At 37.3% G+C, this 14,149-nt stretch overlaps 2 protein-coding genes and 1 long non-coding RNA gene across 7 annotated transcripts; 2 read left to right on the top strand and 1 right to left on the bottom strand.

The window, feature by feature from the left end:
• Positions 1-2,504: 2,504 nt before the first annotated feature.
• Positions 2,505-7,993, top strand: LOC107778306 (dnaJ protein P58IPK homolog). The gene is made up of 9 exons (XM_016598532.2): positions 2,505-2,753; positions 3,797-3,962; positions 4,915-5,116; positions 5,251-5,411; positions 5,562-5,655; positions 5,771-5,983; positions 6,505-6,585; positions 7,077-7,295; positions 7,538-7,993. Exons 1-9 carry the CDS (start codon positions 2,618-2,620, stop codon positions 7,709-7,711), a joined length of 1,446 nt encoding a protein of 481 aa, XP_016454018.1. The 5' UTR covers positions 2,505-2,617; the 3' UTR covers positions 7,712-7,993.
• A 1,400-nt stretch (positions 7,994-9,393) lies between these two features.
• Positions 9,394-12,955, top strand: LOC107778313 (serine carboxypeptidase-like 50). 5 transcript variants are annotated; one of them, XM_075230708.1, is made up of 3 exons: positions 9,394-10,495; positions 11,855-12,044; positions 12,506-12,955. In XM_075230708.1, the coding sequence occupies exons 1-2, from the start codon at positions 9,394-9,396 to the stop codon at positions 12,019-12,021; spliced, it is 1,269 nt and encodes a 422-aa protein (XP_075086809.1). In that variant the 3' UTR covers positions 12,022-12,044; positions 12,506-12,955. The 5 variants fall into 5 exon arrangements, with proteins under 5 accessions (XP_075086809.1, XP_075086792.1, XP_016454025.2 ...); XM_075230691.1 differs by having other exon boundaries at positions 12,497-12,955; XM_016598539.2 differs by having other exon boundaries at positions 11,855-12,068; positions 12,497-12,955.
• On the bottom strand, positions 10,215-13,471 carry LOC142169436 (uncharacterized). The gene is made up of 2 exons (XR_012699206.1): positions 13,279-13,471; positions 10,215-11,509 (listed from the first exon to the last, which is right to left on the bottom strand). It is a non-coding gene; the product is annotated as an uncharacterized LOC142169436 (long non-coding RNA).
• Between the last annotated feature and the right edge of the window lie 678 nt (positions 13,472-14,149).

Genomic DNA, 14,149 nt, shown 5'->3' with positions numbered 1-14,149 from the left:
GGTTAAATTACCCGAATCCATGATTTTTAACATTTAGTGGGTGAATTAAGTTGAAAAATTTAGAAAACCCTCTTGGTTTAATTTGAAAATTTGAGGGTCGAGTTGAGGCTGGATTTTGGAAAAATTGGCATGGTTAGACTCGTGGTTGAATGGGCTCTCGGATTTTGTAACTTTTGTCGGGTTCCGAGACGTAGGGCCCACGAGCGAATTTTGAGCTAAATTTCGGATTTTTGTTGGAAAATTAGTATTTTCTTATGGGATTAATTCCAATAAATTTTATTGACTGAATCGAATTAATTGTAGCTAGATTCGAGGCATTTGGAAACCAATTCACGAGGCAAGGGCCTATCGGAGTAAAGAATTACACGGTTTGAGGTAAGTAACACTTCTAAACTTGGTTCTAAGGGTATGAATCCCCAAATTTATGTTATATAAATTGTTTGGAGGTGACACACATGATAGTTGACGAGCGTGTGGACGTGCACCATTGAAATTGTTACTCGACGAAATCATGTGAAGTTGAAAAATTAAAGAATAATGTTATTATTTGAACATGTTAGAGAAATTGAGCTGATACTCTTATTAAAGATCATGTTTAGGCTACATGCCAATATTTTTGGGACCCATGGGGTCGTGTTGCTGTTGAATTAATTGTTTTAAAAAAATATACATTTCATACTCAGTCATATTCGTCCACTGTGAGGATATTTATGGGATCGAGCTGTGTGCCGCAGCAGGCCATATTGGCTTTATATATGTTATCATTAAATGGATCGGGGATGACCGCCTGCAGCATGCCATAATGGCTTTATACATTATTATTATATGGATCAGGGATGCCCGCCTACAGCAGGCCTTATAGGCTTTATTATTTTATGGATCGGGGCTGCCCGCCTGCAGCAGGCCTTATAGGCTTTATTATTATACGGATCGGGACTGCCTGCCTGCAGTAGGCCATAAAGGCTTTATATCACGGTTGGGCTGAAGGAGCCCCTCCGGAGTCTGTACACACCCCCAGTGAGCGTAGATGATTATATATATTCGAGATGGATTTTCCAGGGCATGGACTTGCCTTACTTATTTATATTGTAATGAATTTATCTGGACATGGATCTTGTCCGAATCATTTACATTTGGGGAAAAATTACCCTAGGGCTGGGTTGGCCTTATACGATACCGAGTGACTGACTGTCAGTCAATGTGTATTTATATACGAGTTGGAATATCCCTGGGCTAGATTGGCCATAAATAGTACCGAGTGACCGAATAATTTGTGACCAGTATTTACATGAGGTCTTTCTACTGAGATGTCCTATTCCTCATATCATGCAGTATTGATCTATTTCATTTGTACTGAGTTTAACTGTTGAACTTGAAAGCATGCCTACATATTTACCATTATTTATACTGGACTGTACTTGTGGAGCTCGTTACTACTTTCAGCCCAAAGGTTAGTCTTGTTACTTATTGAGTTGGTTGTACTCATACTACACTCTGCACCTCGTGTGCAGATCCAGGTGCTTCCGGACACGACAACTGTTAGACCTCAGTATGTTACTAGTTGGAGACTATCAAGGTAGTTGCTTGGCATCCGCTGACCTTGTCTCTCTTTCCTTCAGTTATTGTACTGTTCTATACTTTCAGACAGTGTTTTTATCAGTGACACTTTGTATTCATATTAGATGTTCATGTACTTAGTGACACCGGGTTTTGGGAGTGTTTATATTTGTATTTGTGAGATTTCTTCCGCTGAATTTAATTATTATGTTTTCAAATTTAAAAGATATGGTGGTTTATTGAGATTGTCGGCTTGCCTAGTATTGAGATAGACGCCATCACGACATGTGAGATTTTGGGTCGTGACATATTAACTCCAAACATAACAAGAAATCTGGGTTTGAGAGATAACGTAAGATTATTATCATTAAAAATAAATGTCTAAAGCTTGTATATACAATAAATGTGCTCAATTTTATCTTTGGTATTCATTATAACGTATAATTACATTTTTATTTAACAATGTTAAAGGAGTATTGTTAAACTGAAGGGTAAAATGATCGTTTAGCTTTTGAAATATATTTTAGTAAAATAACTTTTCCAAAAGTTTTAAAATTTATAATATAGTATGATATAAATATAGATAGATATAGATATAAATATATAGGTATATAGATATATAGGTATATAGATAGGTAGATATAGATATAGATATAGATATAGATTTCAAATATAAATTTAGATTAATCGAATCAATATATTCCGAAAATAGATAGTTAAGCAAAACTAGTAATCTCTTCAAATATGTCTAATCAACTAATCAAAGAAAATATACAAATTAAATTTTGTTCCCCTACAAATGCACATAGCAAAATCCTACGTGTCAAGATCCCAGTGGAAGATCCCACAAAAACCACCTACGTCAAAGACACGTGGCAGAATCCGATAGGCTAATCTAACGTGGAATGACACGAGAATCCTTTAACCTTTGAACCCTCTTTGTCACTTGTAACACAAAAGAATTTCACATTGTGAAAAAAAGACAAATCTATATAGTTTGGTTCAAAAATTACACGCACATATGTATTGTATTTTGTATGTATTTACAGTCAATTGAATAATGGAGCCATTGATTACGAAGCTATGGAGCTTTGATTATTTCGTAGCATGGAGGGGCTTTCTATTTTCAGCATTAATACTCAACTTTGTATTTGCCTGCCAATTTCTTTTTCTTCAACCCCTTGTATCTGCCTTAGGTAAACTTTCAAGATTTGATTTTTATGATTATATTGTTTGATTTTTTGATTTGGGGTTTTTAAAATTTTAGCTGTAAATTTGGATACTTTAGATTTGTGCATTTGAAATATGTGATTAATAGTGACAGTTGATTTGGGGATTTAACTTTCAAGATTTGAGCTTTGAGCAAAAATGTTTATGATTTTCTTGGCTTAGAATGCATATTGCTATTGTACCAGACTCAACTCATTTAATTTTTTACTTAGAGAGTATAAAGATTACAAATTTAATTCTTAGTAAAAAAGTTTAGAAGTAAAAAAGACAATTTGCTGTTCTTCTTTTGGTTGGTTATTAGACAATTTGCTGTTCATCTTTTGGTTGGTTGTTATTAACTTCTAAGATATTGCATTCTTAATCCTCTCTTTTAGTCTTTCTGCTAATGAATTGTCTTCGAAGTAATGAAAAATCTGCATTTCATCCCATTTGCCTAAGCTGGACATAGTTACTCGATACGTGTGCTGGTAGGATGTGGTAGATATGATTGTGCGCACAGGTTGGCACAAACACCAACATTATCCCGAAAAAGAAAAAGAACCTAGGAAGGTGAAGTCTGTGTATTCACAGGCTTGTCGGAACCAAAGTTCTTTTGTGAAAAGGAAATATCAGAGACTTAGCGTCGATATTGAGGAAGTGAGGGGGAAACTGAGGCACCAATTCAAATAAGGATGTTAGTGATAGAAAGTTAGATAGAAAGGTTAACTGTGGCAGATCTTAGGTCATGCAGTAATGAGAAAGAACTAGATCTGGTAAAAAGATGGAATGTGAGTGATTGAACTTTAAAGTAATGCAATGTTGTAAAGTGGGTAGTTGATACTTTAAATTGGGAGGGGGGATTTGAATTGTTGTTTGATGTTATCTTGAGTGAATCCGGTAGTTTTGTTGTTGTAAGAAAGGAGCGAAGAGGTTATGTGCCTACTAATAGCATGATTTATGCTGTTCTTTTGTCATGTCATTGAAGTGGCATTTATTGTTCTCTAATATTTTTGCTATTCTTGATATGTAGACACTAAACCTGGTGACGCTGCTGCATTGTTTGAGAGAGTTTCACAAAATGTAAAAGTTAAGAAATACAGTGAGGCACTTAATGATCTAAATTCAGCCATAGAGGCAGACCCAGCGCTATCAGAAGCGTATTGGCACCGTGCATCTCTTCTTCGTCAGTTGTGCAGGTTAAATCCAACTCTTTTACTGCATATTAAAAGCTGGTCGTGTTAATATAAGCTTGTTTGATGTATGTGAACATCTTCATTAGCCGCTTCCTATTATCTTCCATTTAACGGCATGTGCTGCATGTTGTTGTTGATGGTGCTATGCAGCTTCTAGATAGCAAATAATTACAATGGCTAATGGGGTACGCCTTCAATGATTAGACTCCTAGGCAGTGGCGTAACCAAGAATTATAACAAGAGTATTCAAAAAATTGCAAGAATGCTACTCCTGGGATTTAAACCTATTGCCCAAAACATTTTTGAACCACCTTTGCCACTGGACTGGAATATTCTCGTATGTCATGGGGAGTCAAAACATATATATATATATATGCAAGAAGTTTACTTTTGCCGTAGTTGTACTTGTAATTTTCCTGTAAAGCTATTTGAATACATACAAAAACTGCCCAACTGCCCTATTTGTACTTATAATTTTCCTATAAAGCTAATTCAATTGAACCTCCTTGCATCTACCTAACGCGTGCAGCTCTTCCCTGGACTCTACGTGAACGCGCGATGCTTTGCACCGGGCTGCCCTTTTTCTTGAATTTGTTATTCTGACCTAGGTTTAAGATATTTAGGTGTGTGAATATGGTAACAACCATTTATCATGTCCGGAGCTTGACTACACTAGCATATCATCAAAATTGTTATTTTCTAGGTCAATTCATGTACCTCTTAATTTTGTTGGCATCTCGCTCAAGTAGCCGATTGTCTCAAATTGTGGGCTATTTACGTTGGAATGGCGCAATAAATGTATCTGTGGTCCCACAAACCTTGTTCCCCATTAGTTAGCGTTCAAGCATTTAAGATCTTGTCTCTATAGGTAGCATCTGATTTGAAAATTATGTTATTAAGGCATTTACCTTGCATCAAAAAATCATATGATTTAGGCGATCTTTGGCTTATGTAGATATGATGAATCAGAAAGAAGCTACAAAAAGTTTCTGGAGATGAAACCAGGAGACTCAGCTGCGGAAAAGGAGCTTTCTCAATTGCACCAATCTAAGAGTGCTTTTGATTCAGCGACCAACCTGTTGGAGACAGGTGACATTAAAAAAGCATTGGAGTATATAGAAAAAGTCGTTCTCGTTTTCTCTCCGGCGTGCTCCAAGGTATTCATTTCTAGCAATTTGAGGCTTTTGTCATTGTTAGAGATGTAGTCATATTGTATTATTGTCCTAACTTCTTGTGAAAAAGCCACTTGGTGTTACACAGAGGATGATGTTTTCTTAATGTGAATTTCTAGGCCAAACTCCTTAAGGCGAAGCTATTGCTCTCAGATAAAGACTATTCCAGTGTCATATCTGAGACGGGATACATACTTAAAGAAGATGAGGATAATCTGGAGGCTTTACTGCTACGAGGCCGTGCCTACTACTATCTGGCTGATCATGATGTCGCCTTAAGGTAACTAGCGATCTTGTCACTATTTCCCTACCTCCCACTACACCAATCCAAGATAAAATCATTCCAAAAGAAAATGAAAGGCAAATGTTAAAAAAGCCAAATGTCATGTTATTGAGGTTGTTTAAAGAAGCTTTTTACGCACTTCTTCAGGCACTATCAAAAGGGTCTTCGTTCAGACCCAGAGCATGGGGAATTGAAGAAAGCATATTTTGGCTTGAAAAACTTACTGAAAAAGACTAAAAGTGTAAGCCTCGCTATCTTCCCCGACAATCTTCCCCTAAGTGCAGACCTTTTTCCTGCTGCTATATCTCCAAGATATGCTACAATGTGAGCTTCTTAAACCTTGACCTTTCGCGCAGGCAGAAGATAATGCAAGTAAGGGTAAGCTTCGCCTTGCTGTGGAGGAGTATAAAGCAGCACTGACAATGGACCCCAACCATTCTGCACATAATGTTAATCTTCATCTTGGTTTGTGTAAAGTCTTGGTGAAGCTTGGAAGAGGGAAGGATGCCATATCGAGTTGCTCAGAAGCTCTTGAGCTTGATGGAGAGCTTATTGATGCTCTAGTGCAAGTTCTATCTTCATCTGCTTCTGCTTTGTTTCAACTTGTAGTTGCTCGGACTCTTCACCTTCGATGCCGCACATTGACGAAGAAATTCGGAGCGTATACAGTTATTTCTGAAATCAAAACAAAAGCTAGGGTAAAATTGAAGAAAATGGAATACCTTGTATATAGAAATTTCTATGTCAGTCCTTTTCCTTTTATCTCCTTCTTGGATTCTCCTCTTGATCAATATTTTCTCCTCCTCGGAATACCTTGTAAGTTTTCCACATAATGACCCATAATTCATTTTTTAAAATATTTGAATTATTTTTAGCCGAATCCCCGCGTTGTTATCCATATCAGGATCCATGTCCTCGAATCTTAAAATTTAGATCATGAAGGATCGGACCTCTAGATTCGGACCCGTATCGGACCACCGCATCCGAGTCCGAGCAACTTGGCATAGTTGTACTCGATGAAGTTGTTTGCTTAGAAATATCAAGTTTACACCATAAATCCTGAATCTTTGAGTTGGGCATATTTTTACAGAGGGGTGAAGCCAAGCTTCTAACAGAAGATTGGGAGGGGGCTGTTGCGGATTTGAAAGAAGCAGCTGAAAAATCTCCTCAGGTTTGTTGGCAACTATTTGCTGTGGTTTTGTTTGTTCATTTGCTCTTTTTGACTTTCAAACTGTTCTTCTCAGTGTTGTTTCTTCACATAGTAATACTGCATCTAAGATGAGAGAAGACATTGGCATGATAACTCAATCTGGCCAACACATATGGTGGATATATGATATGATTTGTCGTTTTTCCTCTTTTTTTTTTTGGGGGGGGGGGGGGGGGAGGGAATTGAGAAATTTCAAAGAAGGCTTAGACTTGGCAAGCTTTGTGATAACCGTGAACCAAAAGTCAGCATATTGAAAAGCAAAAAAATTCATGATTCACTGTCTCCAAGTCAAAATAAGATCTTTCCTTTTTACTCAAAACCAGTTCTCTTGTCCGATGTTTTCCTACATATGAATCCATATATCTACATCTATATCTGTGGTCCTCTTCTATAGAGGTTCATCTTTTTAGCCTTAATCTGAATATCAAATAATCTGAAGTATACTTCTATAGGATAGGAATATTCGTGAAACGCTGATGAGGGCTGAGAGATCTTTGAAATTGAGCCAACGGAAGGATTGGTACAAGATCTTGGGAGTGTCAAAGACAGCATCTGTTTCAGAGATCAAAAAGGCATACAAAAAACTTGCTCTGCAATGGCATCCAGACAAAAACGTTGAAAACAGAGAAGAAGCAGAAAACAAATTTCGTGAAATAGCAGCTGCATATGAGGTTCGCTTTTGTTTCTTTTCCATCAGTTTTCAGTTCTTATTTTAGTAGCCACATTGCAGTGTTAGATTGATGACACAAGTGAGTCATTTCAGATAAAGTATGAAATTATGCCTATCTATTAACAGATCTCATATTATAAAATGGCTTTTCTTTGATTTTTTTCCCCCTTAAATTTTCTTCTATTAGCATGTCAGGCTATGGACATTCTGCTATTTGTCTGAATCTCATGCCTCTCTTACCAGATTCTAGGTGACGAGGAAAAACGTACACGATATGACCAAGGGGAAGACATTGACGACATGGGTTCAGGAATGGGTGGTGGGGGTTTCAACCCATTCGGCGGAGGAGGGCAGCAGTATACATTCCACTTTGAAGGAGGATTTCCAGGTGGGGGATTTGGCGGATTTCATTTTTGACCTCGACGCTGTTCTTTGCCAAGAAACTCCTCGCATTGTTTCTGCAAGGAATGCACAGTTCAAAGTACAGTAGGCTCTCATACACATTCCCAAGAAGTTTTTGCTTTGCGGATACCATTTTTTTCTTTCATTTATGTAATTGAAGCAGTAGATTTAAGGAGAATTGATCGGATCGATAACAGGTCCATGTGTAACTTCCTAACTCAAAATGGGATGTGGAGGAGATAACTGATGTTACATTATCAAATAGTTCTTCTGAAACCCGGTGACAAAGATTCGAAATAATTTCTCATTTCTGTACTGAGTTCACAGGAGCCAAGCCAAGTAGCGCGAAGTTTGTCAAGCCAAGTAACTCATATTTGAGATTGACAAGTTGAATTACAGGTAGTTGATGCAATTGGTTATGTTTTTTTTTTCTGGGTTGCATTTAGTGATAACTTTTAAATGCTTTTCTGATTATACCGAGTTTATGAAAGAAACTTGACATTCAACTATGAAAAGGGATTCATACTCTCTTTTCGTTTGAATTACTATTTGGATTCTTAAATAGTTTTTGTGCCAAATAATAGCTTTTCTTTATTTATATATAAGTAGTTCAACTGCAATGGTGTAACTAGTGATGGCAAAATGCATAAAAGCGGCTATTCATCTATATTATCGATTAAAAAATGGATTGGATAGTAAATTTTTTAAAAATGAGCAAAATATGGATAAGATCTATATTATCCGTTTAAAAAATGGATAACCAATGAGTTTAATTTTTATATTTGCAAAGATTCAAATTGAGGGTTTCTCAAGTTTGGAGACTAAGAATTCTTCCTAAAGTGATCATACACGAGAAATCATGGATAATATAGATATTCACATTATCTGTCGGTTAACCCATTTTTTACATGTATTAAATATGGGTCGGGTCATGTAATTTATCCGTTTTTTGCATTATCCGTTTTCGACATGTCTATATCCGACCCGCCATGCCCGTTTGACACCCCTAGATGTAACTATCCTAGGATAGACTGGTTTTACAATCAAGGAAGAGTGTCTTTAAGCAGATAAATCTAAATATCATAATAGCAAACTTAACAAGTATTCGTACAAAACAAATAAGAAACAAAAAAAAATCACATGTGCATCCAATAAATGGTGTCAAGTACAGGGAATCCCGAGCTACTATGCCAAAAATAAAAGTACAAAGGAACTGAAACTGAAAGAAAGGATATAGTACTAGATGATTTGTTTTTTAAATGGAAGGAATTCTCAGAAATCAGAATATTCGCCTGGAGAATATTGCCTATAGAATTATTGCTATTGCCTCGTAATTCTGGACACGTGCACTCAGTTTCACAACAATAATGAGACAATAATCAATTTCTAATCTTTAGTACCTCTATACAAGTCACAGGTCAATTCCCTTGTACCAATAATGGAGTCCAGACCAAAACCATTTCCCCCCCTTATCCTTATGCTCTTCTATTGCTTAACATCAGCAATAATAACTGTACATACAATCTTCCTTTCCCAAAGAAGCCCTGCCAACAAAATCAGGTTACCTCACAGTTAACTCAACAACTGGCTCAGCCATTTTTTACACTTTCTATGAAGCCCAAAAACCCAGCACAAAACTCCCTCTTTCTGAAACCCCAATTCTCATTTGGCTCCAAGGTGGTCCTGGTTGCTCTTCTATGCTTGGAAACTTCTATGAACTTGGTCCTTACCGTGTATCGTCTTCTTTCAGGCAAAACGTCGAACATCTTTCGCTCGAACCTAATCCTGGTTCTTGGAATCGAATATTTGGGCTCCTTTTTCTTGATAATCCTATTGGAACTGGATTTAGTATTGCTTCGACTCCTGATGAGATACCAAGAAACCAACATGATGTTGCTAAACACCTTTTTAAAGCTACAAGAGAGTTTGTTGCATTAGATCCTTTGTTTAAGACGCGTCCGATTTACTTAACCGGTGAAAGTTATGCTGGTAAATATGTGCCAGCATTTGGGTACTATACAGTGAAAAAGAATGCGGGTTTGCCTAAATCAAGACAGTTGAATTTAGCTGGTGTCGCGATTGGGAATGGATTGACTGACCCCGATACTCAAGTGGGCACTCATGCTTTGAGTGCTTATTATTCCGGATTGATCAATGAGAAGCAAAAGACACAATTGGAATCGCTTCAAAAGGAAGCGATTCGACTTACCAAAAATGGCAATTGGAGCGCGGCAACGAGTGCTAGATCGAGGGTGTTAGGGATGTTGACGAATATGACGGGGCTTGCCACTTTATATGATTTTAGGAGGCTAAAGCCTTATGAAGATGAATTGGTGGCTAAATTTTTAAGCAATGTAGATATCAAGAGGGCTCTAAAAGCAAATGATTCGATAGCTTTTGAAGTATGCAGTGATTCAGTAGGCAAAGCATTGCACGAGGACGTGATGAAAAGCGTGAAGTACATGGTGGAGTTCTTGGTTAAGAATACTAAGGTGTTGTTATACCAGGGACAGTGTGATTTGAGAGATGGAGTGGTGTCGACTGAGGCATGGATGAAGAAGATGAAGTGGGACGAAATTGATAAGTTTTTGGAGGCGGAGCGGAAGGTTTGGAGAGTGAATGACGGGCTTGCTGGATATGTGCAAAAGTGGGAGAGTTTGAGCCATGTTGTGGTAATGAACGCAGGGCATCTTGTGCCTACTGATCAAGCAGTGAATTCTCAGGTGATGATTGAAGATTGGGTATTGGAAAAGGGATTGTTTGCCACGGGTCAGATTAAGCAAAAGCCAAGAAATATTGGTAAATCACTCTGAGTTCTTTGTGGCATCTGCTACTCAGTTGTAGTTGTTGTAATATGCTTGTTTTATCAGTTCCTTTCATGATGTTTGAAATTTTCTAACTAGAAATAAAAGGCAAAACTTTCTGATAATGCTTGGCGTTCTTTTTGACCATCCCTAGTTTCTCTTGCTCCCCTTGCTCATTCTTTCTTGATCTTAACATTCCTTTTTTCCGGGAATGAAAGACTAAAACATTGCATCCTAACAATTCAGGTACACTGCAGTTACAGACTTACAGGTACCTGACCCATCGAATAGATGTGATCTTAAGAAAAATAGTAAATTGTGGAGGGGCATATTGAAGATTAGTAGGGAATGACACAATTTTCACTGTAAATTGAAAGGCATAATAGGGAATGACACCAAGATAAGGCAATGTTGCTCTGAAAACACAGCATTTGCTCAAATTATATCATCCTATTTCAGTTAGTTTATTTACACTAGTACTCCTAATTTCTCGTATTCATTCTTCCAGGCTAATAGGAAAATAGAGTAGTAATGAATCCTAGAGGTGGGTTTTTCATTCTTTTGCCTCAAGGTGGCGTAGTCTAACCAAGCTAGGTGACTCTCTAAATTATTGCTTAGAAATTGTGAAGGATTGAAAAGAAAAAGAAAAATAAATATAAGGCCAGCATCTAATGTCATTGAATGTGTTTAGATAAAGAAAGTGTACATAATCGAAGGAAGCACACTATTTTCCTATGGTTTGGAGCGCAAAACAAAACAACATTGGCCAATAACACCATTAGACCAGTGTATATTTTCTTTGACAATTTCAGTAGAAGTAGCTAAAGGTAATGAACTTTTTTCAATCTCCTTCCTCCCGCTCCTTCAAACATCGGAATTTCATTCTTGTAAAGATCTGTCATTTACTCGATGTCGATACTTTCATGCTCACTCCACCCCTATAATTTGTTGTCGAGTCCATGTGAATACCAGCAGTAGACCACTACAAACTCCCATTTCTCCTTATTGTCTCATGTTACAAATGCGTACGGTTAGGTGATAAATGACAAGAGGAAGATCCAGTTAGAATTCCAAGCTAAAGCCATTTCATTGACAAAGGGTGGCAATCAGAGTGAAGCAACAAATGTCAGAATTAAGTTTTTCAACACATTTCGAAACATGACTGGATAAGAAACATTCTAGTATCCTAAGGCAAAAGTCATTTGCAGTACCAAGGGTACCACCCGCCAGGGGCAAAACTATATGTCTTAAAGGGTGGTCAACTGACCACCCTTCGTCGGAAAATTATACTTCGTATATAGGTAAAATATTAGGTTTTAGAGGTATATGACATATATTGAACACTCTTTGTCAGGGAACTTTTTTCACTTATTTCAAGTTTTAACACCCTTGAGGAAATTTCTGGCTTTGCTACTGCCAGCCATTGGATCCAAGAATAGAACCATGGACTTGATGCCCCTGCGGAAGCTTTGTGATAACGGTGACCCAAAATTCAGCATAGAAAAGAAAAAGAATTCATGATCACTGTCTCCGGTCTAAGTGAGGTCCTTCCTTTTGACTCAAACCAAGTTAGTATGGTTTTTGCTCAAGCAGTTTGCTGTTGCTTGTCTGTTGTTTTTCTGCATATGAATCCAAATATCTATGGGCCATACTATAGAGGTTTATCTTTTTAGCCTAAATTTGGATATCAAATACGAAGTACACTTCCATACATACTGAAAATATTTGTAAGTAGCTACCTTGCAATGTTAGATTGATGACACATGTGAGTCATTTCAGATAAAGTAGTTTGAAAATATTATGTTAGTGCATGGTAACATTTACTGGTTGAATTTGTGTGCCAATCCGTTAACAGACCCCGTTGTGTAAAATGGTCTTTGTACAACTTTTTTCCCCTTAGTTTCTCCTCTATTAGCATTTTGCCCCATGTTACTTTGCTACAATTGCGATTTGAAAAAGGATTACCTCTTTGAACCTTTTGCTATTTGTCTCGTAGACTCAACAGATTCTGGGCGATGAGGAAAAACGTACATGATATGACAGGGGAGAAGACATTGTGACATCGGTTAAGGAATGGGCGGTGAGGGATTAAACCCATTCGGGAGGAGGGCAGCAGTTTACTTCCACTTTGAAGGAGGATTTCCAGCTGATGGTTTTCCAAGTGGGGGATTTGGTGGATTCCATTTTTGACCTTGATGGTGTTTGTTTTGCACGTTTTCTTACCAAGAAACTCCTCACATGGTTGCTGCAAGGGGTGCACTCTTATGCTCATTTCCAGGAAGTTTAGCTCCGTGGATACCATTTTTCTTTCTTTTATGTACCTTAGTAGCAGTAGACTTAGAGGAGAATTATTCGGATTGATAACAGGTCAATGTGTAACTTCCTAACTCGAATAGAATGTTGTGGATCAGATAACTGATGTAGTTACATTATCAAATAGTTCTTCTGAAACCAAGTGAAAATATTCGAATTGCTTTCTCATTTCTATACTCTGGCTTATTTGGGTTAAAAGGCGTAGTTGATTGAGTGATGTATACTGGTTCACATGAGCAACTGTACACTGCATTTACCTCCAGAAATAAGGTGAAGTGAAGTTTTTGAGGCCAAGTAACTCAGATACAGAGCATAGGGGTAGTCCAAGAAGCAAATATAACCACCCACGCCATATAAGATATGGTTATACACAACCCAATCGATCTTGAACATGCACATGAATGAATCACTACAAAACCCGAAATCAAAAATGTAAGAAACGGAAAACAAGAATTTAGGATTTACCAAAATTGACACGTTCTGAGCTTTAATATAGTGCTTGATGGGTCTATAGAGACGATTACACCCAAAATCCAAGCTTGATCCTTGTCCTTTCCCGCCGGAAACCGCCTTGGTCGATGGGGTTGAGTGACAGAGAGAAGAGAGAGCATAGAGAGTAGAGAGATGAAAGAGAAATTGGGCGGAAAAATGAGGAAGGAGTAATATTTTTCAAACTTTATATGTGACCCACAAGTTTTTAAAATGTTAAAAATGCTCCATCCACCCCAACCCACTTATTTAACCATTTTCCAATCCAAAAGAAATTGAGAAAGAAAAGGGGAGGCCACTTGACCAATTTAAGTGTTGAGGAAGTCTTGTTACCAAATGCTCTCATGTAACCATGTTAGGATAGGCTGGTTTTACAATTAAAGAAGAGCGTCTTTAAGCAGATTTTATCTGAATAGCTATAACAGCAGTCACTGATGCCATTAGGGTATGCTGTCTATATCATATACCTTTTGGAGTGCGGCCCTTTCCCGGATCCTGCGTGAACGCGGAATGCCTTGTGCACCGAGCTACCATTTTAAAAAAAAATCTATAATATTTATAGCAATTAAAGACTTTGAGCAAACTTATCAATTATTCATACAAAACGATAAATTATGCAATAATGGGTAACAACAATCCAAAAACTTAGATTGAATTTCATGGATAAGAAACTAAAAAAAAAACTCACATATGCATGGAATAAATGGTGTCAAGTACAAGGGGATCCTGAGGTATTATGCCAAAAATAAAAGTACAAAAGAAACAGACAAAAATAATAAAAGGAACTAAACTGAATTATAGTACTAGATGATTTATTTTCTTTTTAAATGCAAAAATCCATTGTTTA

Source organism: Nicotiana tabacum, chromosome 2, assembly GCF_000715075.1.
Source record: "Nicotiana tabacum cultivar K326 chromosome 2, ASM71507v2, whole genome shotgun sequence".
NCBI lineage: Eukaryota > Viridiplantae > Streptophyta > Magnoliopsida > Solanales > Solanaceae > Nicotiana > Nicotiana tabacum.
Note: the sequence above shows the minus strand (reverse complement) of the source record. Positions and strands in the feature narration are given on the sequence as shown.

Coding starts and splice junctions, on each gene's coding strand:
- LOC107778313 (XM_075230708.1), top strand. CDS start 9,394: ATGCTTGGAAACTTCTATGAACTTGGTCCTTACCGTGTATCGTCTTCT. Junction 10,496..11,854: donor GCAAAAGCCAAGAAATATTG/GTAAATCACTCT, acceptor ACTCTTTGTCAG/GGAACTTTTTTCACTTATTT.
- LOC107778306 (XM_016598532.2), top strand. CDS start 2,618: ATGGAGCCATTGATTACGAAGCTATGGAGCTTTGATTATTTCGTAGCA. Junction 2,754..3,796: donor ACCCCTTGTATCTGCCTTAG/GTAAACTTTCAA, acceptor CTTGATATGTAG/ACACTAAACCTGGTGACGCT. Junction 5,656..5,770: donor TACTGAAAAAGACTAAAAGT/GTAAGCCTCGCT, acceptor CCTTTCGCGCAG/GCAGAAGATAATGCAAGTAA.